The sequence below is a fragment of the Colossoma macropomum genome, unplaced genomic scaffold, assembly GCF_904425465.1.
Source record: "Colossoma macropomum unplaced genomic scaffold, Colossoma_macropomum, whole genome shotgun sequence".
NCBI classification, from domain to species: domain Eukaryota; kingdom Metazoa; phylum Chordata; class Actinopteri; order Characiformes; family Serrasalmidae; genus Colossoma; species Colossoma macropomum.
The window spans coordinates 6,913,570-6,939,884 of record NW_023494785.1 but is presented as its reverse complement, the minus strand read 5'-3'; the positions used below and the strand labels follow the sequence as shown (position 1 = coordinate 6,939,884).

Genomic DNA, 26,315 nt, shown 5'->3' with positions numbered 1-26,315 from the left:
CTTTTGTGTAATTTTGGTTAAATATGGGTTTCTGAAAAATGAATATCTTGTATTTAACATTCTGTTTTGACTGGAAATTAAATAAACGGTGGTCTCTTAATGAATTCATAACTACTTATAATCCAGTTATGGCTTTTTTACCAACATCTTGAGCTGCTTGCAGTATTTTCCCTTTAATAGGTCTGGAAGCGTAATATCGTTTTTCAGAGTTGGCGGACATGAATATCTGATGAGGGGCCGCTACCAACCCGTTCTGCAATTTAACATCATTTCATTGTCTAGCACTCTGTATTGACTATATTTCCCCTCATCATTTGTTTAGGAAAAGCTCCTAATATAAACAAAGAATGCATAGAAAATTGATCATAGTTTAAAGTAAATGATCAAAACAAAATAGATCATGAGTTTTATTTTATCTCTCACAAAACAATTATTTATAAATTAACATTCACCATCAAGAATCAGTTTCATATAAAATACTTTAAAATGCTAATTTCAGGATATATCATTTCATAAACATCTCAACTCAAATGTAAGCATTCATATTAACTCTTGAAAAAAAAAACTTGGGAGTGCTTTTCTTGCGTTAAAAATGAAAAGTGATGAAAAGTCCAGCATGATACCAAACCAATGCAAAATGATGCTACTAAATTATTGCACTTAAATCACCACATAAGATGCTCCTCAGATTTTGTACATCCATCTTGAAGAAATGAAATGAAGATTCTTCTGTAAACAGTGTCATTTTCAAAAAGCAACACCAACATCTTGAATGTTATCCATGCTTTGCAATATCCGCCTATTAGCTAATCTACCTAATCTTTTGTAACCTAGTCTCTTGGCTACATCATTTGCATGCAAGGATTTTGCAGTCCCAGAAAAAAAGTCCTATGTTCTACATCAGTGTTTCCCAAACCTGGTCATCGTGGACATTTTAGGGTTTTCCCTGTGCCCACCATGCCTGATCTAACTAATCAGCTCATTAACAACCCCTTAATGGGTTGACGTGGGTATGTTAAATAAAGCAGGGAAAGCACTAAAATTGGGGAAAAGTTGGAAAACACTGTTCTACGTCACACAGAAACTCATTATCTTTCTGGGCCTGCAAATTTGTTGGATGCTGATGTTTTAGCCTTAAGATTGGATTGTCTAATCTTCATAATGTAATAAACCAGCAGGATTATCCATCATTTCTCTCACCAATCATTTTCTCCAGACACCCTCTTGCTGATGGTCATTTTTCTAAAACATTCTCAAAAGAGAGAGATCTAAGGATGGAGCAAGAAGTCCACATAGAGCCAACCTTGGTCAACTGTGCTTTATCAGTTTTTGGCCCAATGGATAGAGCTGAAACATGCAAGGTGGGTTTTTTTTTAACCACACATCCATGGATGGGGGCTTAGGGTGTGGTCTCAGTAAGAAAGAGAGTAAAGACATGTAGCCTCTTGCCACCATCCAGAAATTGCAGAACTTTCACTTTGTTATGCTTAAGATCGCGGCACACTGACCAACCATTCCCCTACAAACAGGAAAACTGCAAAAGCAGTTGGTTATATGGTTCCAGAATAAGAGCTAAATGAATCTGTGATTGAGGGAGAAGATTCTAGAACCATGTTAATGTGTGGAGAGCATTCTAGAGGAACGTGAAAGGAGGAAAACGTTCTAGAACAACATCAATGAAGGACAACACTATAGAGCTTTGAATGGACAGTGTGAATGGGCAGAAGGAAATTCCATAACATTGTTAATTGAGGGGGATGTTCTAGAGCAGTGGTCACCAGCCCTCCTTCTGGAGATCTACTTTCCTGCAGAGTTTAGTTCCAACCTGCATCCAACATGCTGCCCCCAATCCAACCAAAACTTCTGAAGAAGTTTCTTAGCTGGAGCTGGTGTGGCAGATCGTGGTAGGAACTAGACTCTGCGAGAAGGCAGATCTCCAGGACCAGGGCTGGTGCCCACTGTTCTAGAACAATGTGAATGGAGGAGAACATTCTAGAATAACATGAAAGTGGAAGGACATTCTAAAACAATGTCAAACGTGTGAATGGGGGGGGGGTGTTCTAGAGCAATAGGAATGGAGGAGAACACTGTGGAACAGTGTTAATGAGGGTGAATGTTCTAGAATCCCCTGACAAACATGCATAGATATGGCACACCCGCCTAACATAGGTGTTTGTGGGAGAACGTGAGGTCCTTGTGCTCTGGATTTTAAATCAGTCTGGCCTTCGAGTCGTTTGCAAAAGTTTGGGAATGTCTACATTGACTGTGGTCAGAAATTACTGGATTACCTTCCACTGTTATTCTTCCTTTTCTATCATAGACACTTCTTGATTTTCATTCCCATCATTCATTCCTTCTCATCATCACTGTTCACCCCCCCACACTTCATCAGATTGCTTCATCAGGTGCTGATTGGTCCGGATTAAAGCCTTATGGAGGAAGCCACTCTCACTGGTGGAGAATTCTTGATTGCAACTTCATGAAGCAAAGTGTAAGCTTGCGAGTTTCAGGATGGGGCCAGAAGAAATCGGAGTTCAGCACCTCTTGTTCTTCAGCACGTTGAATGCTCTCTGGTTCTTGGCCTTGAAGGCCATGACGAAATGGTGCGGGGCGATCATCCCACGGCCCTCCTCGTCTGTCTGGCCCATGAAGATGTAGTTCAAGCCTAGTGACATCACACAGAAAGAGCCTGAATGCAGTGGCGGATCGGCAGAGACATTCAGGATGGGTCATTCATCAGTACCTCATCTTACTGTCATTCCATATGTTTATACACAATGATATAAACATATGGGGTTGAATACTCTTCATAGTAAGGTAACGTAACGTTGTAACCCATTTTTATCAGTAATTCTTTGACCGTGAGTTGTGCTGCTTACCTTGCACAGTCATCAAACCCATGAGAATGCTTTTGGTAGGCAAACTCTGAGCCATACGCTATGGTGGGTTGAGGAGCCTGCTAACTGTAGCAGTCTACATTTATCAGTTCAGAACTTTCTGAACTTTCTATGAAGTACTTCAGTGTTAAAACCCATGGAGTGTTTCTTCAGAATTACACAGTGACTGTCTCGATTGAAAGAAACAGCAACAAAGAAGGCTGACAACAACCATTATTAACAACTCAAATCTCAGAGCTCATTAGTGCATGGCTCTATAAATGTGTTATAAAAGACAGGACTAAATCAGTTATAATTAGGGCGGCAAAGTACTATTATTTCTATAATCAATGAAGCCATCAGCTATTACACAATTGATCAGTAGGGGTGTGCACAGTACTCGAGAACTGGGAACTGTTCAAGGTGCCAGTTTTTGAATACTGAAGTTGCTATTGAGGTACTTGTTATATTTTATTACAGGAAGACAGAGAAAATATAAAGGCCAACAATTCAGCAAAACACGTCAGTTTTGCTTGTATCTGCGAGTATGTTACATTATACTTTGCTACTCCGAAACGTGTGCCTGAACGTGAGCATGTTCCCAGCAGGCATTGTTAAGGATGTGACTGAGAAAGCAGTGACAGCGCACCTTTAGTGCTGACTAAGCTAGCTCCTTTAGCTGACGTTACCTAGGTCCAAAAACAATGAAAATATGTGTCACAAATAACGTCGGAACATCGTCGACTGAGGAGAAAAGACTCATTTGAAGAGGCAGCCTTCATCAACTCATCTAAAACTTTCTAGCAATGTCCCTGAGATGTACTTAAAACATGGTTTTGATGAAAGTGTATCCGACTGTGTGCTGCTACATTTTTATGCTGTTACCTAAAAAGGTAAGACTACAGCTTTACATTATTTTCAGCCCAATAGGTAATCAGCTAGTCAAAGCATTCTGCTGTTTCCACTCATTTTGCCTCCATCATTATTCAGAGGGCCTGTCCTGTACTATAATTTTGTACCCAGCAAAATTACACTACCAAACATACTTGATTTTTAAATCAGCTAATTGCTAATCTACATGAGCTAATCTACAGTGGCTCAATAGAGATCACAAGCAAAATGTAGCTTAATGTAAGCAAATGAATAAACAAATGCATTTTAGCTCACATTTGTACTTCTTCTTTTCTACCAAGTTGGTCATACAGCTGTTAACAAACTGATGTAGCCTGTATCTCAATTTTCTGTAAGAGGCTGCTGCCAAAGCGAGAAATGGGACCCCCTACAGCGTCGTAGTTGTTGTGGGTACTAAAGCTCCAATCAACTAATCAACTTTGTTGAGTAAACGTTGCAGCCCTAGGTATAATATTTAACGAAATGTGAACCAGTGGGGAGTCGGCACTGTACCACTCACCTCGCCTGACTGAAGGGCATTTCTTGCACAGGATTACGATCTTGGTGCTCATGGTTTTGCCAGCCTGCTGGATGGCCAGACTGCCCTCTTTGTAGACGTTGATTATGGAAACAGTAGCATACATGCTTCCTCCACGCATCACAGCAGTGATGACCGTTCCTGTGATAACTAAGAGACGAAGAAGGATCAGCATAACGTTAATATGAGACACAGACAATACAACAAAAATACAAAACTGAGAATCAGGCCTAAAGTAAATGTATTAATAACTGGGAATGTTGTATTGCACTGAGAATGAACTTTATAAAATTCATATCCAGAATGACCAAATAGCTTTTCATAGCAATTTTATGTCAGGAAATTACCGAAAGAGATTATTTTATTTAATAAGACTTACTATTACTTTTTTAAAATGCCATAACATTTTGTTGCTCCCCACTTTACTTTTAACTGTGAATAAACCATCAGATTACCTTTTGCTGTCTTATTTATTTATGTCTGATAATTGCATTTTTTCAAGTTGGGAACCTAATATAATAAAGGTCTGTCCCAGACATTGGGCCTCAATCACTTACGTTGTTTTCATGAAGATTCTGACATGAATCAGTGTTTTCTTATCTGGAATTTCTTCTTAGGTAAGAACAGAATCTACACACACTCACGAGCACAAAGGTGTGAACAGTTCTGCGGTTTAAGAACACGTCATGAATCTGACGTAGACTTTTTCTAAGGACCTTTCTAAAGAACTAATTCAAGAAAAAACTCAGGAAGATTTTGGTGAATGAGGCCTATTCTTTTCAGTCGAGGCATAAGCTTAATCTGGGTCGAGGAAACTGGCCCATAGACTTCTATTAGTTGCAGCATGTTAGCTACATTAGTTTCGTAGCTCCAGCATCAAACTAAGGAAGAAAATTTCAGACACCCAGCACGCTTGGGGCAACTATACTTTCAAACAGCCAAAAAGAGGAGCCAGAGTTTCTGTCCTTGTGTAACTCTTTGTGAAACGTGGACTTATTAAACAGTGTGATGTAACTGACTTGGCATGATATGAGTGTAATTTTCCACCAGTGCGATTTCCGTTTGTCTAGGCCGGCCGCTGGCCTCTACTGACCGGCTCGCTTTTCCAAATGCAAATCCAAGTAAACTCGAGGAGAAATCATAATGGAATATCTGCCTGGCCTTGTAAACATCTCCTGGATACAAACATTACAGAGCTGTTTTGGTGGGGGGGTGGCGTCCGAGACCGCGGTGCCGCACTAAATCAACACCTTCATTTATGCACATAGTTTGCCTACGGTCCACTGCAGCGCCCTGGCACTGAGAGAACTGTGTCCCACACACAAATCCACTGTGCAGCGCTGCAAAAAACTCTGAACGCCGCTTTTCAGACGTTGTGAAACAAACCGGCAGGCCCAAGATAGCGCAGCAAAGAAAGAGGCATGAAAACGCACACTTTAGTGAGCTGGATTCTGGGAACTTCGTTTCAGTCCCCACCACCCCCCACATCACCACCGAAAAGCTTGCACTCAATCTTATTCTGGCCGTCAAAAGTTAAGACCAGTTTCACTTTTTTATAAAGTATTTGAGTCTGATTTTTACTGTTCGACTTCTTATTTAATTGTAGTCAGATAACTAAGTATCATAAAGTAGCTTTGTGCTAATCCTTCGGGTATATTTAGCTTCATCACTCAGCGTCAGGTTCAATGAGTCTTGCTTGGTATGAAGAGCAGATTTTACCTAAATGATGTTTTGCCAGTTTTCTTTTCTAAATTACTGTTAAAAGCACACAGGGCTGAATGATTTGAGGAAAACATCTAATTGGGATATTTCTCCATTTTTTGTCCATCTACATCAGAATATCCACTCTAGATGTTTAACGTAGTGTGCCAGACTGCCAGTTAGTTGTCATTATGGATGTAGAGTTTATTTAGGATTTATTTATTTCACACTCATTTTGCAGTTTTACAGAAAGCAAAACTGAATTACACGAGTATTTACAAGGCCACCTATACATTTATAACAGAAAGGAATAAATAAATAAATAAAATAAGACCCTGTATGCGTCATAAAGAGGCAAACCATTCTATAAATCTTCATTTAACATTCTTAAGAAAAAAAGAATGGGTGACTTCTGAAACCTATCAGTTCTCATTTTTGGAATCTGTAGTTTACCAATGTCTCTGGTTCTTCAGTCTGAAGGTGGTAGCCACTCTCTGAAAGGGGAGTTTAAGATACTGAAGGCAAACCGTCTACAGAGTATGTTTCTTCTCCCTTTAAGGGTTGGTAATGCGAGAGCTTGAAGGGCTTCTTGAAACGTAGAAGAAGCCCTGCTGATGACGATTTGGCATGCGCGTTGTGTAGCCATGTACAATTTCAGATGGCATAAAACCGATTCAGAACAATAACTGATCTGTTGACCCAAAGGTGGTTTAAACATCAGAAATGTTTGAGTGCTGATGAGTGCTGACATCATAACAAAGGGATAAAATAGGCCGGGTTTGACAAGGTGGGACTTTTGTTTCAGTTGCTCCTTCAGTTTTCCAGTTTTAAAAATCTATACAACTTTTTAAATTTATTATGTAAAAGTGATCATTTTAATCAAACTCAAAATTAAAATGTCCTCATCACCAAGAGAATAATTTTAACCCTACTGTTACTTTTCTTAAAATATGGTAAAGATTACATATGGATAAAAAATAAACAAATATTTCTCAGTAATTTCTATAAATCATTCAATAACTACTGTAAAACACACAAGTTATGTAACTAATAGAGTGAGAAACTGAAGTGTGGGTCCATATACAGGCCCTTAGGGGTTAAGAGGTTAATGCACCCAGTGGATCTAAAAAATGTTTCTTTGTTTAAAAAAAATTGATAACATAAAAGTTAAAATGGTTCAACTTCAAATTACAAGAGGCGAGGCAGCAGATGTTACTGTGTCACTCCTCACTCAGGGGCAGTGTTTGTGAACAAATCAGCTAGCATGGCTACTGCCCCAGATGAATTTCTGAAGGACAATGTCTGGACAACATTAGCTTTCTGGGCGCACAGAAATACAAGTTTTAACAGTTTGAGCCACTACACAGGACTACAAAGCTTCAGCAGAGATAGGGGAGCTGGCAGAGAGAGTAGCAGCAGCTAGCTGAGGGAGAGCAACAGGCTAACAGCGACTGGTGCTGCCTTTGTGGTCATTGAGCAGTGTTTACACAGGCAGAATCTATTTGCTGCAGCGAGCGACTTTACACAGGCAGAATGTATTTATTCTCTTAGAAACTCTCGACTTCAGCAGGTGATCGAAGATCCACCACTGACCACTACAGTAAACTTCACTGATTCATTAAATGCAGACTACTGCTATATGTCCAGTGCACAAAACACAGACAGATGACCATATAATTAAATAGTATGGAATATTAGTCTTGCTGCTGATTAAAAGCAATTCCACCGATCTGTATAAGTCAGTCGATAAGGCATAAGCAAAGTTGTTCGGAGTGGTTTGATGTTAAACGCTCCATTCTAGAGAAACATACTGAGTTGGAATTGTTCACAGTGGTGGTGATAGGAACCAGACGTCTGAAGACTTTAATGCCTCTAAAAGCTCCCTCACAGAAATGTGTTACACAAACTGGATAAGAATACACTGCCTGATGCCGGATACATTCTTTTACTAAAGAATTATGACGGTTTGGAATTTTGTAATTCATTAATGGTGGAGAGACATTTGCAGGGTGTTGTAAGTCCCCAAAGAAAACACATTTTTTGAGATTTATCACTATTTTACCATCATAAACATTACATATAAAAAACTCAGAAGACTCATGTAGGTTCACTGGTGGTTTTGGACAGTAAATAAAATGTCTATATTAGTGTTGTAGACATTGTGACCCCTGGTTCCTATCAGCACCACTGTAAAGAAATCAGAGTTTCTCTACAATAAATCTTTTGACAACAAACCTCTCTGAATGACTTTGTTTACATCTCAACTACTGAATATATAAAAAAAAAAATCTATGAAATAAATTCCTCTATAAGTTTGCCAATTAGCATGCTGTGACTGTTATTAGAAAAGAAAATGAAGCTGAATTGCTCATCTAAGATTATTTCTCACTATTTTTTAAGAGGTGTTTAAGACTGAGCCCTTATGTCACAAAATAACAGTTTCTTTCAATTTACGTCTTGTTCACAGTCCTCTGGACTGAAATGATGATTTCAACACCTTCAGATCTGAATATCTGTGTTTCAGTTTATCTTCTGTATATTTCGGGTTTAAATTACATGAAACCACTGGAGAGTTAGATGTTACCTGGTAAACAATGGCAGGTGATGGTTTGCTTTCTTGTAACCTTTGCGCTCCAGCATGGCAGAAATGTTTTTTTATAAATAGTACACAATTATCCAGCACTGCTAAACAAACTCACTCTCATCTTTTCTGTACTCTGCATAGCCCAAGGTAAACACGTCCCCTTAGTGAGTTGGGGCATTCCCTGGGAATGTCTAATGCTTAGTGTAACTCAGAGGTAGGAAGTTGGATCCCAGAATAATGCCATTTTCGACCTCAAGCTACCAAGTGGAGACAAAATACGGACCTCGTTTGAATACGTTTGTGATGTGTTTACCTTTACAAAACAGTAAACCTTATGATGGCTGATACAGTTAATCAACTACTGCATCTATTTGTTGACTGATCTAAAGTAAATCGCATTTAAAAGTAGAGAAGTGGTGCTTTATTACTATTAACACAAGCAGCCATGCAAATAACATCAAGCGATGAGCTCTGAGCACCTTCCCAAATTTTCAAGATGGAATTACCAGTTGAAGGGCATTTTTGTTGTTTTTTCCAAGCTGGAATTCCAAGTTATGAGTTTTATGCCCACACTACAAGTCCTAACCAATGTTGAAAATGTGAGAGAAAATGTCAGATAAAATGACAAATTTCATCAGGTTTTTTGTCCTTAGACATCCTTCAGTCCATTAAACCGCCCACACCACAAGATTTAGCCAGAATAATCACAAACACACTAGTGCTGCAGTACTCGAGACCGGTGTGGAGAGCATAAACGAACAGTATCTGTTATCTTGACCTTAACATCGTTTTGGCAGGAAACTGGAAACTGAAAACCATTATTGAATATCAACAAAACCTTCAAACAGAATAAAACATTCCTTTGACTTCATGTTTAAACACAATCTATTCGCTGCCTGTTGAGGATCTAATTGATCTTTTTTCATGATAGCTTAACTGGGTATTATTTGTTTGCTGATATTTATTGGTTCCAAAATTCAAACATTCCCTGAGGGCAGATCGGAATGTTGTGATTACTGTTTTCATTTAATAATAAAAATGTAGGAATGTTGTTTGGTTCATGTTTTGTTGGCTTTGGGTGGTTAGAATAAGTTTTAGGAAGGAAGGGACAGTGAATTTGGGAACTTAATCACTTGCTTCCAAAAGTTACAACACAAAGTTAAACTCAGACGATGGTTTAGTAATTAATAATATTTTTAGGTTATATATATTATTTAATGTTGACTACTTCAAAGTCTTGGTCTCGATCCTGACTACAACACTATCACACATTTTCAGATTGTGTTTTCAAGTCCCAACCAACCTGGGATCTCACAGAATTTCTTGTAAACAGGTTTTTAGATCAAAACAAATGTGGCAGATGGTATTGAGACATTGCTTAATTTGGTAATGTGTGTGCATTTTGCCACAAAAAGTTGGTATTTATAATGATAGGAACAACAGTTCAATTTGGATAAGCTGAGATTGATCTTTCCGTTCAGCTCTGCTTCATGCAGCTCACCTCTCACTAGTTATAGGTCTTTCATGCATGAGAAAATCAGCATTCCACCCGACAATACAGGATTTTGAGGTTTTATGGATGAATTTAATTCAAACTTGGGCCGGCCACAACTGCACTGTGTGTAGATCGAAGGGCTATAGATTGGATTACGCACCTGACACCACAGGAAAAACTGGGAAGATAATGGTTTAAGACCAGCCTGAAATCAGAACACCTTTTGGGACTGTTGGGGCGAATCAGCCTCAGCTGGGCCAGTTATCTTTCCAGTCGAAATTCTGCCACATTGCATTATGAAAGTTGTTGCCTTCATAGATGAAACTTATGGAGACCTCAGCGGGAATTTCTTGGACTGTGGAGGACAAGCAGAACTATTCTTGTGCGCTTAATGTTCGCAGAGCCTAAATATTTTGACTGTATAGGACAGAACAGTGGTGAATCACCCCCTTAAGTTTTTAACACTGTGAAAAGCTTTGCATTCTGAAACTTTTGTCGGATGGTGCATCTCCCTTTACGCACATGTCCGTGCACACGTGCATTAGAGAGAGAGCAAAAGTTGCAGTGCTGTTCTCTTACCAAAGTTGCTGGAACAGTAATGGCTCTCAGGGGTTCCTTTTCTCTTGCATTTTTGTTGACACAGCGATGCAGAATACTTCAAAGCTGGAGAGGCAAGCAGAGATAGCATCAGTTTCACCGCTTTATAAAACAAGCCTTCAGCAATGTTCTCCTCTGCATTTCTCAGTCATTCAGAATAAATTACACAGCATACCACGTACGAATACTAAACTGCACATTTCTAGTGATTATGCTGCCTGTGAAAAAGTTTCGGGGCACTTTGCCTTCTTCTGAAATTTGAATATTCTTACTTTTCTTACTTTTCAATTAAGTAACAAAAATATTGGTACATTTAGCTGCAACACTCAGCTTTACATTTATCAAAGTGTCTCACTATGTATTGCTTAAACAATGACTTTTCCAAACTATTGTTAAAAGCACATACTGAGCCAGTGAGCCAGAAGGGAAACGCTGAAAAGTCTGATTTCTTGTTTCACATTTTTTCCAATCTCTTGAGGGCTGGTTGGACCTGCTATTCTGATAAATGAAACCACAGTTCGAATGTTATTCCTTTCTCGGGAAAATGGAATGAAAAACAGACGCACAGCACTGAAGATAAAGCTAATCAGTGGCTCTTCGTTGGAGATGACATCACAGATGGAGGCAGCCAAACGCCATCTCTCAGCTCAGACTGGTGCAGGGAGGCCTGATTCCATAAAAGCCAAAATAAAGACGAGAGCTCAAGAGTCTTTCACACTTGCCTCATATCCAGACAAGATTTAACCGCATTCCAGTTACACCTGGCCACATTAACGCGTTTCAGACACGTAAGAATCCCAGATTTTCATCTGTGCTACTTCTCCCATGTTACACACAAATCCAAGGATGTTTTTCTGGAATCTCCAGGTACCACAGATATTTTGCTCTATGTAGTTATAGGTTTTATGACAAAAGGCAACAGGAGCTGTTGTGAACTACTTTCTGGCATCAAACATTTGATTGCATATGCAAATGACCGCAGATTAATTTATTCAGAAGGAATAAATTCACTCATCTCTGCTGGGCCATACACAGGCCAGGATCATCACGTTTTAGGCCCCTAGGCACAAACTTTGAGGGGCCCCTCTCTGTGTAGCTTTTTTTTGGTGGTCAGGAGATTTTTATGACATCACGGCAGTTTATATGAGGGCTGCAACGGCAGCATATGAACCATATAATTGCTACAATCAACAACTGATGCAACACTTATAAAGCTTGAATCCACTCCTGACAAGACATTTATCCTAATGAAGACATCAAATAAAATTAGACAGCTGAGATGCACATAACAAAGACAAAGAAAACAACAGCAGCAAAAATTAAAAACCCAAAGTGTCAACTGTCCTAGGCTAAAGCGTACTGCAGCTGCAGCGAGACTGGAGTTTCCCAAACTGAAAGCCTTCTTGCACTCTGGGCTGATGAAAGTGTCCAAGCCAAGCTTGTCAACCCGTATCGAAACAAGGGAAAAGTAAGCAAAAGTAAAATGGAAATGACGTATGTGTTGATGTATTTTTTACACATGGAAAGTACAAGCAGATCTCATCTGGTTAAACTGGGGACACATTCTAATGAAAAGTGTAAAAGGAATCCAGCCAAAAGTACATCGAGATATGATCCAGACATGAAACACATGTTAATGCAAGGTATAAACAGGATCTTGGCCTTTTCACAATCTGATATTGATCCAATCAATATGAGACGCATTAAGTGACTCAGTGTAAAAAGTCTTTCAGGGACATTTGCATATTAGTGCATGCTGTCTCGATGGATTTCCAGGCATTTCTCTGCACCTCACTGTTTCTACGTCAGATTGACTCTTAAGGGAACTCACATGTTGGCCTCAGCACTAGAATCCACTACTCATTCCACAATAAATGGTCAGTCCACTATATCACATCAAATGAGCCAAACACATTGCACGTGTTTGCACATCTGCAGCACACACACACACACACACACACACACACACACACACACACACACACACACACACGACATCCCGCCATGAGTGAAATGTCAAGCAAGGGTGCCAGACAGTCTATGTCACTTCCTAAACAGTGCAGTTCATGTTGGATCATTAGTATGTCGTCTATAAATCTGCCATTCTGCAGTTGTCATACCCATATTAGGAACTCTGGGTGTAAGCGGGGTTTCTCTACGAGACAAAAGACAGCTGTTTTCGAAAATCACGCTCCATGTTAAACAAAATATTCAAAAGTCGATACATTTTGCTGTACATACATTTTTTTTCCTCTAAACACAGCCAAAACACAACTACTGCTACATGCAAGCTAACCTGCTGCACACTCTGTTGACTGGCTACCTCACCAAAATTCTAGTACGTTTTGTCAAATGTGGTAGTTTAGAAGTTTCGGCAGTTTTAGGCCACAGTTTTAGCAGCATGTGTTGGTATATAAAAGTACCCAAGTTTAATCGTAGACATAATTTCAAGCGATGTCATTTCCTAGTGCAAGATACTGGCTTACTTGCTGCCTTTATGTAGTACTAGTGACGCCCTGAAATTAAAATTTCTGCTCAAAACCAAAAATCTAGACACACCAAAACCAAAAATCAAAAGAAAGTTTTTTGTTTTTTTTTTAATATCGTTTTAATTGGGCATTTACAGCATATCTGCTACAGAATGTGCCACAAAATCCAATGTTCTTGACAACAAAGGACAGCTGGCCATCCAACGCAATTAATTCTATAATTTTTAGTTGTATTTTGCACTTTGGCACTTTTGGCGTTTTTTTTATTCCATTATTTCAAAACTTGTGGCAAAAAGTGGCGTTATCATGCTTTCCTTCCTGCTTCTGTTTTGCTGTGTTTTTTATTCGGAAAACAGAATGTGGCATTTCAGGTTCAGACGCCAAAATTTCGGTACATGTCATTAGTAGTTTTTATGAATGCTAAATGATCTAAAAACAACTTGAAAATCCAGTGACACTTGTGACCCTTATGTTTACCATAAGGTGCGACTGAAGTAATTTTCGAAAACAGCATTCATTTTTTCCTAGAAGTCTGCTTAGACCTGGAGTATGTAACATGGGTAAGATGCTGACTACAGAATAACACATGACTTCAGAGGTCTATGTAAACTCTTATTCCCCGCCCGACTCCATCACATCCACAAAACAGCTCTTCATTCTAGCTGCACAGAACAGACACGCTAATGATAAGCCTGCTCTGCCGCCTCTAATAAGCATAACAGGGCGCCACTTACGGATGGGTCTGGTGGTGGTGGGCTGTGTGGTGGTAGTTGGGGGCATGGTTGTTGTGGGGAACTTCTTGGGCCTAAATTTGTAGTGCCCGATAAAGCCGTCCGCCGTTAGGCTCAAGTCTGAGAGGAACTGGATAAGAAGCTGATTGCCCTCAGAGAACACTGGCCTGGTCAGAAAAAGAAAGATTTCAGAATTTAAATTAAAACAATGTAAACGTTATAATGTTGACAGTAGGGCTGTCTATCAATTTTACAATTAATTGAGAAATTCAGCAATTATTTTGACGATTAATCTTTGTAATCTTTGCCAAACAATAACAATTTTGTACATTTGTTATGTTATTATGAATAACAAAATACTAAGCAGGGCTTTTTAAAAGATTTCAGAAGCCTTAAGCAACGATTACTGAAGAAATCTTTATCAGTAGTATAAGTAACACTGCTATGATAATGCCAATTACCACTAGCCAAAGGAAATTCAATATAGTGTTAGCGCCAGGCTAGCAGTGGTGTTCACTTCTCACAGAGTTTAACACTAGGCCTTAAACACAAACACTTGATGCATTTAATGCTTGTAACAGACATTCAATATTCTTTACAGTATGTGCACCCTTAATAGCGAATGCTTCATTAAAAAACTAGTGGAATTTTATTGGAGTAGCCTGTTAGTTGGTTATGTGTCTGCCCAGCTGGGCATTTGAGAGATCCTGCTGGTGTGGGTTTCCTCTCTTTCAGTGATGCACACAAAAGCTACTTAAGTGCTGACACTGCCAACTTGTAGATAATCTTCAGTCAGCAAAACACTGCTCTGTTATAGTTGGCTATATATTATATCGCACAGATACCCTGTTTATCAATCAATTCACAATCTAATTACTATGAGAATATCAATTGTAATCACATTATTTTTATCTGTGTAATCATGACAGCCCTAGTTTAAAGCCACAGTCAGATACATAAGTCCCTTTGCTTTACACACAATATATACCTTTCTAATTATTTTTTAGAAAACAACATGAAAGCATTTTTATTTAATAAGTACTACCATTGTAGACCATAGACACAAACTATAAATGCATATAATTCAATACATTTAATTGTTCCTAAAGTCACTGTCTGAATCTCAAATGGATCCCTACCCTATACCCAGTATAGTGCACAGCATGGGTGATAAAACTACAGCTTTCACATCCAAATAGTGCACTAAATCTTAGCCAGAGAGCCGTGCAGCTTATGGCTGAAACAAAAATGGCTTTCTACTAGACAAATAATGCACTAAAACCCCTGGCAACAATTATGGGATCACCCCACTTGGAGGATGTTCAGCCAACTTTTTTCACTTCATATCATAAAAAAACCTCAAACAAATTAAATTATTTTAATTAATTGCATATTTTTTTTCCAGATCAAGTAGGAGAAAAAAAAATATGGAAATCACTTAACGTTGAGGAAAGAAATATGGAGTAAAATACAAAAAATACAAATAAATAAATAAAATGTACAATTAATTCTTTGCTACTCCTCCTTGGGCTGTTGTGACAGGCTGAATTCTTTGAGGCGCAGACTTTACTAATGAAAAACAGTATTCTACATCAAGCTGGTTCCAACTTTTGTAAATAGTGGTTGATAGATCAGCTTTGCAGGATAATCAGCTTTGCAGGATAATTTCCACCATAAATTTTCAATCGGATTGAGATCCGGACTGTTTCCTGGCCATGTCATTATGTTGATATGCCTTTTCTGAAGAAAAGCTCCAACACTTCATTACCAAACCTATTTTCTATCGCCGAGATGAGAAAAGTGTCCAAAATTTCAGTGTACACCTGTGCAGTGACTGCTGAGGTAATGATTGCCATGTCCCTTGGTCCTTTACCTAACATACAACTCCATAGCATAATATAGTATCTCCTTGGCCAATGTAGATTTGTAATGCATCAATGAATATCATTTTCATCCAATCACACGCACTTGACAACTCTCTTGTTGGAGCCATATCTTCATCCAACAGCTCATTAAGGTCTGTAAGCTCCCTTTTAACTGCAGACTGATTTGCATTTTTGACTTGTGCTGGTGTTTGTTTTAGAAATGCAAATTTAAAGGTGATTCCATATTTTTCCCCTCAACACTGAATGATTTCATAATTCTTTACTCTACTTGATCTGGAAAAAAATGTGCGATTAATAAAAATAATTTAATTTAATTCGTTTGAGGAATGTTTCACAAAACCAGAATGTTCAGCTATTAAACAAAAAAAAGTCATATCCAATGATTCATATCAGCTGAGTGAACATCCCCTAAGTGTGGTGATGTTTTTCCAGGGGTTGTATTTGTGTGCAGAAACCATTTGAGATTCATCCACTAATGATAGCTTTTTACATTCTGATTGTCATACAACTATTTTTTCTTCTGGAAATCTTCTGTCAGGAATGTTACACTATCATTCTGAACCTTCACAATGTAGTTTAAGTATATGTTCTATCTATCTGAGGGATTCATGAGCTGCTCTCTTACGCTGGTGGTGTGTCTCCACAAAATTTCCCAATTCTCTTGGCATCATTGATTTCTCCGCCGTTAAAGATAGCTACGTAGTCATAGCGGCAGTAGTTGTCTCTTTCAACATCAAACTTCTCAAATTTCACCTCAATAATCTGTAAAAAAAATGTAAAACAAATATATCAGCAACAATAGGCATAACACAGTGTGTAACTTCAAGCAAAGGGAATTATTTAGCAAAATACAAGGTTAAAAATGTTCCACTTACCCCAGTCCAAATTTTGCTTTTTTAGTTTAGCACTGGAGCTAAGGGGCTAACATTGCTAACAAACCCTAGAAGTTGATGGTCATCCAAATCTTTTCCGAAAACACGTCCCCAGAACGTCTTCCAACCTGCTCAAACCACATCCAGGCCTTCAATTAGGTTGGATAGACTTGTCAGCAGAACAACTGCTGTCATCCCAGGATTCAGCTACATGGTGAAGTTTTGTTCATTGTTTACAGTAAGCTATACTGTATTCTGAACCACATCAACAAGTCTGTGTGACCTTACTGAAGACCTGCATGTAGTGTGAGCTGCTTGGGATACGCTTTGCTGATGTATTCACCAAAAGGTTTGGGGTGAATGTTACATGGCTGCTGGAATCACGGGGATAGTGGGCATTTCACTGTTTGGTTTCTTCTGATTGACTCAATTACTTGCAGTTCACAAGCTCCATGTTATCAAGTTAAACACCCTTACCTCAAACTTGTAAAGGTAAACTAGTAAACTTGTGGGCTATAATTAAAATAGTAGCTCTTGTGGTTTAAACACTCTTTCAAATTGCAATTTTGATATAAAAATGCTTAATTTTTCAGCCCTAGCTCCACCGATTGGCTACGGACTTCTAGTGATTGTAAGCTACATTAGGCTCGTAGCTCTGGTTTTAAACTAATGCAGCACAAATTTGAACATCAAACTTATTTTGGCTGATGAACACCAGGGGGTTATTGTAAAATTGTTTGAATATGATTTCTTACTGAACCACTCCTTTAAATTGAACAGCCATTTATATACACTGTAGCTCAATGAGCTAAATAAATAATGAAGGATTGTGTGTTTTTGTGATGCTATAGTGTTTTGCATATTATGTTTTATGCCAGGACTTGAACTATGGAATACACAAAGTTTTAATGTAAAGTAAAGCAAAATGAATAACAGCATCACCTGGTTCTTCGGCGCGATGATGTGCCAAGAGCACGTGACTCCTGCCGGATAGTCTTTCTCTGGCCAGTTGGGGGTTTTAAAAGTTCCCGATGGCTTCATCAGCCTCCCTCCGCAATACTGATCCCCTTCAAAAAAGCAGTTCAAATACACATTTATTCATATTATCACTGTGCCCTAATTAAAAGGGTCCATGTTTATAATTGTGCGTCTGTCATTTGCAGGCTTTAAATAAGCACTTCCAGTGCCTTAGAAGAAAATAAGTGACTTCAGGACATGTGCATCCAGGCGGTGGTCTCCGGCAATATGTTGTTGAAAGGGAGACCACATGCAGGAGATGTTATTAAACATCAGAGCAGGATAAAGCCAGCACCCACACACGTTGCAAAAGCTGCCAAAGCTCGCGGGACGCCTTCATCTACAGATCCTCGCCTGTCCTGAAATATACTGTCATGACCATTTATAGAACCACAGAGACGTTCTCTGGATGAGCTCAGAGCATTTAAAGCATTTAAAATAAACACTGTCCATATTCAGGAGGGACATGTCCAAAGCACAGAAGCCAAAGAGTTAGCTCAGCAGCAACTGTTACTTCGGTTTAGATGCATTTCTCTTCTGGAAGGGACTGAATTGTTTTAGTTTAGACTAAACTGGGAATTCTGCTGATTTTTCTGAATATCAGCATAATTAAATGGCTAAGATGCAAACTAAGTAATTTACAGTGGTTTGAGGCAAAATGTAAAGTTTTAGAGAAACTTACAGACTCAGAATTGTTTACAGTGGTGGTGATAGGAATCAGACGTCTGAAGAGTTTAATGCCTCTCGAAGCTCCCTCACAGAAAGTTGTTACATGAAATGGTTATGAATACACTGCCTGACGCCTGAGATATTGCTTTTATGATTTTAGTACATGCTTTAGATTTAAGAAGGTCTAATCCATTCATTGTGGAGAGATACATGCACTGTGCAAAATAGCACCAAAAGAAAACTTATTTTTTCAGATCTACCACTACTTTACTATCAACACTACATATAAAAACTCACTAGACTGAAATCTGAATCTGAAATCAGAAGAAAGAAATCTGAGTCAATACGTATCTCTGCAATGTACCATTTCACACCAAAGCAATCTGAATGACGTCTCTATGGCAAGTTATTGTGGCGATAAACCAACAGTAGCTGTAATTATACCGCGTTCCAAATTATTCTCTGATTCTCCTAAATGGTCGATGCAAATGACAGTCAGTATCATTTTCAAGTCATCAACCGTATAAATCAAAGTTTATTGAACAAACCTCCCAATGATAACAGTATTTTTTCAAAAATAAAAAAAACTCAAAATGCACTGTTTTGAATTATTATGCACAACAGTTTCAAAACATTTCATAGGTTGTAAAGAACTGAAAATGGTCATTTGTTGAATTTGCAGCATTAAGAGGTTACATTTACTGAAGTCAAAAGCTATTTCAATCAAAAACATCTTAACAGGCCAAGTTACATGTTAACATAGGACCCCTTCTTTGATATCACCTTCACAATTCTTGCATCCATTGAACTTGTGAGTTTTTGGAGAGTTTCTGCTTGAATTTCTTTGCAGGATGTCAGAATAGCCTCCCAGAGCTGCTGTTTTGATGTGAACTGCCTCCCACCCTCATAGATCTCTTGCTTGAGGATACTCCAAAGGTTCTCAATAGGGTTGAGGTCAGGGGAGGATGGTGGCCATACCATTGAGTTTCTCTCCTTTTATGCCCATAGCAGCCAATGACACAGAGGTATTCTTTGCAGAATGAGATGGTGCATTGTCATTGCATGAAGATGATTTTGCTACAGAAGGCACGGTTCTTCTTTTTGTACCATGGAAGAAAGCGGTCAATGAGAAATTTCATTTTCACACCTTCAGGGACCCTAAAGAGGCCTGCCAGCTCTCTCCCAATGATTCCGGCCCAAACATGACTCCGCCACCTCCTTGCTGACGTCGCAGCCTTGTTGGGACATGGTGGCCATCCACCAACCATCCAGTACTCCATCGATCTGGACCATCCAGGGTTGCACAGCACTCATCAGTAAACAAGACTGTTTGAAAATTAGTCTTCACGTATGTCTGGGCCCACTGCAACCGTTTCTGCTTGTGAGCACTGGTTAGGGGTGGCCGAATAGGAGGTTTATGCACAACTGCAAGCCTCTGGAGGAGCAGCTTCAAATACCTGTTTGCTGCTTTGTTATGGCATTTTAGCAGCTGCTCCCTTAATCCGATGACTTTGTCTGGCAGAAACCTTCCTCATTATGCCTTTATCTGCACGAATCCGTCTGTACTCTGAATCAGCCACAAATCTCTTCACAGTATGATGATCACGCTTAAGTTTTCGTGAAATATCTAATGTTTTCATACCTTGTCCAAGGCGTTGCACTATTTGATGCTTTTCGGCAGCAGAGAGATCCTTTTTCTTTCCCATATTGCTTGAAACCTGTGGCCTGCTTAATAATGTGGAAAGTCCTTCTTAAGTAGTTTTCCTTTAATTGGGCTCACCTGGCAAACTAATTATCACAGGTGTCTGAGATTGATTTCAATGATCCAAAGAGCCCTGAGACACAATGCCACCCATGAGTTTAATGGAAAAACAAAAAATTAAATCTTTATGACACTTAAATCCAATTTGCATAATAATTTGGAACATGGTATAGATGCTTTATTTGTGATATGATTTTGAAAATGGTAAAAAAGAAAAAGGGAAAATGTGCACTATATGTCCAAACATTTTCACCTGCATCTCACAGCATCTCTTCTGAAATCAAGGGTATTAATATTGAGTTTGTCCTCCTTTGCTGCAGTAACAGCCTCTACTCTTCGGGAACGTCTTTACAATAATTGTTGGAACATTGCTGTGAGGATTTGACTGCATTCAGCCATAAGAGCATTAGTGAGGTCAGGGACTGATGTTGGATGATCAGTTCTGGATCACTCCCATTCACCAAAAGGTACTGGATGGAGCTCCATCACTCTAGAGAACACAGATCCACTGCTCCACAGCCTAATGCTTGGGCTCATGTGCAGCTGATCCAGAGCATCCCTTTCTATTGGTCAATGCTTTTCTATAGAGATTATACAAGATCTGTCTGTGCAACTGAACATCTGCATCAGCTGAATTCACTAATTAGAAGGGCTGTGTGGATGCTTTGGAACACATAATGTAGTTGAACTAGTTTCACATTAAATCTGGGCGCACACTACATGATTTAAAATCCTAACAGACTTCTAAAACGGAGAGCAGTACAGACTTAACGTCAGAATTTCACAGAATTTCTTGTCTTTTTCCTCATGAGGGCACACAGTCCAGACACTAAGGCAAAGAGAGAGCATAATGCACATGAGTTTCAGTTACAAATAAGAACTCCTAGAGCTCCAACAGCCCTGTTATCACATGACATAAAAAAAGCTGGACCGGACCTGTTTGTGCTTTTACGAGTAGCAAAAATGCAAATTTATGATGAATAAGTGGTTGAGAAACACTGGTAACAACACTGAGAGCTTGAGAAATATTTCACTGCAAACTGGCAGCTGACTAGAAATTGTAAAGAGAGTGATGTCCATATCCATACAGTATAAACATGATAAAGGCTCTTATTAGCCTAAGTTCAACAAGCAGCTCCTCTGTCTCTGCAGTCCAGTGCATGTGCGTCTCCTCGCCTTTTTCCTTCACTCTCCAAGCTCTTTTAGTGGCTGTTTCCTGAGTCACTGTTGAGTTACATCAATGACCATTATACACTACAGGAATCGTAAACTCCAGAACTCGATTGGAAGACCAAAGACTGACTCGTTTCTCCTCTCATGCTACCAGATCATCCACATCTTCGATCGATCCTGACCTGGAAAAATCACTGTAGATTGTGAATATTTGTCGCAAGGGGCAAATCAGGGTTAAAAATCAGACTATAGGGGCTCCCGAGTGGTGCAACTCCTGAGTGTTGGCCCTATCATCTGGAGATTGTGAGTTTGATCCCTGGTGATGCTACAGCCATCAATGGCCAGGAGTCCAGCTCAATGTGTTATTGTGACTCAGCTACTCTCCCAAAAATATAAATGATGGAACTGCTAGATGAGGAAAAAAAAAGGCAAAATGTAGTTGCAATCAGATGTTTTAACTGTCTCATACCTAAAAGTACTTCAGAAAAGTTGGGAAAAAAAGAACAACTGGAAAACACAGTTAAACTGGTTTCACCATAACATGTTATTTTGACTCAGCTACTCCCACACAGAGAACACTGTAGCCTAACATCACTCCAGCTGTCCGCTGGGAGAGCAGACAGAAGGGGAAAACCTGACCATTAAAATTCCAGCAGCCTTGTAGCTGGCTTAGTCGACGTCTTGTCATTCTTAATAAGCGAGGGGAACTCTGAGGGTCTGACCTGCCTCTGAAACGCTGAGGAAAAAAATGTCTGTGAGAAATTCCACGTCATACTGAGAAATTCACAGCAGGGAAAGAGCTCCCAGAAAAAGCCCCGTCACGTTTAACAAGCGCAGGCAAAACCAACTTTCACTCATCTCTGCACTTCAGGAATCCCAGTCTGTTTTCACAGATTTAATGAACAGTAAAGGTTTGTTAACATTACAGCCCTATCTCTCTACGGCTGCAGCTCATGGGGCACCTACAGGTTAAAATAAGCTCTAAGTTAGATGGTCTCTGGCCCCTAACCCTCTGACTTCATGAGTAAACACACAGATGTACATATTTTGAATGTACATGTATAGAATATTCAGGCCTATAACCTCAGGGTGCAGAAGATATATAACTGTACTATTCAATTCAACTTCAACTCAGTATTAAAGTATTTATACCAAACGTAGTCATTCGCCAAAGACATCCAAAGTTTGTTTTTAAGTTTTACAGTGGAGCTTTGTGGCTAATGTGGCTAAAAAGTACTGGAAGCTTACAGCCACACCAAATAGCACAATGCAAACTATGTGCCTAAATCACCACACACTCTCCTCAAACCACATCAAGTTGCCAAACAATCTCAAACAGACTTGCTTACATAGTTTCTGACACTGTATGACATACTGTTACATATAAACATGGACAAAAGACAAACTTTAGACTCTGGGACAAACTTTAGACTCTTTTACTACTATTTTTTAGTAATGCAAAATACTTTTGTCTATTTTTGTATATAACAAATCAAACAGACATGTTGGCTTTTCAGTTACATTTACACTAAGAAGGTAATTCAGCCATTTTTTTTGTTAAACTATTGCTTTAAAAGTTGCTCTGAGGTGACCCCTTGAACCTCAAATATGCTCCCTGCCTCAAACTCTCATACTATGAGTTAAAACAATGATTATGTTTCAGACGTACAGCTGTAGAACAATCCTTTTTAAAACCTCAGGATGAAGAATGCATACATCCTTGCAACGCACCTTACTACAACAATTGGCAAATACCAATTACAACATACAGCTGAACACAAATGTCCCTGTCCAGACTCACCTCGCTCATGAGGATGAGCAGCCGAAAAGACCGCCAGGAAGCCACTACCAGCCGTGTTGGCATCAGACACCATCTGAACAAGCATCTTGTTTCCCGTGGAGACGAGGGCCCCCGGCCTAAACGTCCCACAGAAACGTCCAAGGCGCTGGCCATTGACGTGGCCACTGTAAACATCCACATAGTCGTAACGGCATAGGTTGTCACTTTCCAGATCAAGGAAACGAAAGGTGAGGACCACCACTTTACCCTCCGGGACCTGTAAGAGTCATAGCACATTATATACACTACTGTGCAAAAGTTTTTGTGTAAAGAGAGAATCACACAAAAAGCCTCAACAACTAAATGTAATATATATTTATATAAATTTGTCAGCATGTAGTTTCTCCATCCTTTGCCTTTAATTACAAAGAATAAAAAAGAAATGTGTTGGGATATTTGTTCACACCTCCAAAGTTCAGTCTTTGAAGACACCTGTGGATTCATTCAGATGTGAACCAAGTTTAATTCCTATTTCTAACTGTTTATCTGTTTATCTGGGTGGTCAGTAATGTTTACACACACATATACATACACATATACATACATACATATCACTGCTGTCAGAATAAAACCTTATATCTCCATTTTGTTTGTTTTTAAGTTTTTGACATAATTAAACTTTGACACATTAAAAGTAAAGCAGATTTTTTCCGTCTCTTATAAAGTTGCCATTTTGGAGATATGAGGTTTTCTTCCAACATATATATATATATATATATATATATATGTGTGTGTGTGTGTATGTGTGTGTAATGTACGTATATATATATATATATATATATATATAAACACACACACAGAGTCCAATTTAACAAGCTATGTCAGGTTTGCTATTCACTCTTTCTGCATAGACTGCCAGCTCTCAGGAAGCCTGGTTCATTATCTTAATATATGCAAACATGCATACATATACTTGGAAAATACTGTGATATCGAATTTTACAAACATCACTTAGCACTTATCAACAACTGTACATGACTATGTTCAGAATGTTCACTAAGACATGTTCTGACAGTATATCTGTGAAAGCTTTTAGTCAGCTAGGTGAATGAATGAAGGCTCTAGTTGTCTGATAAGTGGCAACACAAGTCAGTCACCTTGGTTTTCTAGAAGACATTGCTCTGAAACTTATTACAGTCAACCCAATTGCAAGTTAAGATCTGGCCTAACTTTTTAAAAAATTCCATATCATAGAAAATCTCATTTTTCTTACTTTAAAATAAACAGTTTAATGTAGTTTGTAAACACTGTCAGTATTTCAAGATGTACCATTCACTCACCAACCCATATGTGGAAACTGAACTGCAAAAAGAGCCAGTTTTGAATTAATTGTTTATGTGAGGTCACAAAAAACATCACACGTACACACAAATCTGCCTATTCAGCCTAAAACATGGCACAATGCAGGCCAGCCAGCCAAAACAAAGACCCTTTAGATATGTCAGTCTTGAACACACATTAACAAAAACAGCATGTTTAAGTGTATGGTTGGAAAAAGGTTGTGTAAAAATGAATTATGAATGTTTCTGGTACATAAATCCTTCACAAATGCTGAAAGGGAAAGTTCAGAGAAAAAAAAAATCTAACAAAATAAAATAAAATAAAATATAAGAAAATAGGGATATGGGCCCTTTAATACGCTTGGACAGCTGAAAACTGCTTATCAGTCTTTAATCTTTACCCACTGCGGGGGTGCCAACATGTTCTAAGACGCAGAGCAGAGTGTGAAGAGTCTGAAGCGACCCTCGGGGCTTCAGCAGCCAAATACCACACAGACCAGTTAAGCTCATGTTTGGCATCCAGTGTCATTCAACACAGCGCATCGACTCTCAGCAACACGGGATGGCAGTTCTCATCATGGCAACAGGAAAAGCATGGAATATACTGCAACATAACGTGTGTTTATACATAATAAAGCGCCTACTTACTGTAATTCTCCACACACATTTGGTGTTCGGAGGGTATACTCCCGGATAGCCTTGGCTGCCGATAACTCCAGAATCTCCAGTCACATTCCCCCCACAAGCGAAGGTCGGTCTGGGGGGATAAAACGGGGTAAAAATGGTGCAAAATGAAATTAAATGCCCGTGCAATGCAGGCCACGTGCACAGAAAACAAGTGGAAGCCCCACTCAGCCGTCATTCCATACAATAACAATAACACTGCACCTTCAGGGCAGCGAACAAAAGCTGCATTGGCTTCCAAAGCGTTGCAGTGGTGCCGGAGTGACAGGACAGCGTCCGTCTCCGCATCGTTTCCCGACACTGCAGCTGAAGCTCGAATGCATTTCTTAGAAAGACAGACAGAAAACAGTAGCGGGCTGAACTCACCTCGCCTGTGCATCGCCACTGAGCAGCAGCAAGGCGCAGGCGCACAGCAGCACGCTGCACATTCTCCGCATGTTTGCGCTGAACTGGCCTGAAGTTGGTGAAAGCGAGGAGAAGGAGGGACGAGCTCAGGAGGATGAATGGCACGTTTGTGCTGCGTTGAAGGGAGGAAGAGGAGCTGCCCTCTCTTTTTTTCTCCTCCCAAACCTGAGATCAAAGAGTGGGGGAGAGGAGGAGGAGACCCCGCCCCCCTCTCTCCGCCCCCTCTACTCCCCCCTTCCCCACAGACACCTGACTGAAAACTTTGGTTTAGGAAAAGTTAGGATTTTAAAGAGACCCTGTCGTAGAAAGCTGAGTTTTCCCCACTAAATAAGAGTGTGAGGTAGTATTATTACAGTTAAAGGAACCAACATGCTCTCACCAGCCTACACAGTCCATACATAAACAGGCTGCTCTGAACTGTTGTTTTTGTGATGTCATGAAAACTGTACATATCCACCTGTTCAACTTAGTTATATATATATATATATATATATATATATATATATATATATATATATATATATATATATATATATATATCACTACTGCTGGTAAGGTAAAAAAAACTACTTTACTTTTAATGTAAGTCAATTGAATCTGACTTTTTTCCAAGTAATCATGGGCCACTTCTTTTGGTCCATTCATTGTGTCACTTACACACAATGTGAAGGGTGACAGGCATGTTCAAATTCTGTCAGAAACTGAAAAAATGACATGAAGGGAGATACAAGGTTTTAAAGCCACGGTAACAAAAGTAGCCTGTTTATGGGGCCCATATCACAGGAAAACAAACAATTTTTCTCTTTTTTTTTAAATTACAGAGTT

The 26,315-nt window shown here is 39.2% G+C and overlaps 1 protein-coding gene across 1 annotated transcript; it reads right to left on the bottom strand.

Annotated features, from left to right (window-relative positions):
• Nucleotides 1–1,781: 1,781 nt before the first annotated feature.
• On the bottom strand, nucleotides 1,782–25,580 carry pcolce2b (procollagen C-endopeptidase enhancer 2b). Its single transcript, XM_036582126.1, has 9 exons — nucleotides 25,452–25,580; nucleotides 25,050–25,158; nucleotides 23,083–23,338; nucleotides 17,603–17,727; nucleotides 16,414–16,550; nucleotides 13,906–14,069; nucleotides 10,665–10,748; nucleotides 4,288–4,455; nucleotides 1,782–2,665 (listed from the first exon to the last, which is right to left on the bottom strand). The coding sequence occupies exons 1-9, from the start codon at nucleotides 25,520–25,522 to the stop codon at nucleotides 2,535–2,537; spliced, it is 1,245 nt and encodes a 414-aa protein (XP_036438019.1). The 5' UTR covers nucleotides 25,523–25,580; the 3' UTR covers nucleotides 1,782–2,534.
• Between the last annotated feature and the right edge of the window lie 735 nt (nucleotides 25,581–26,315).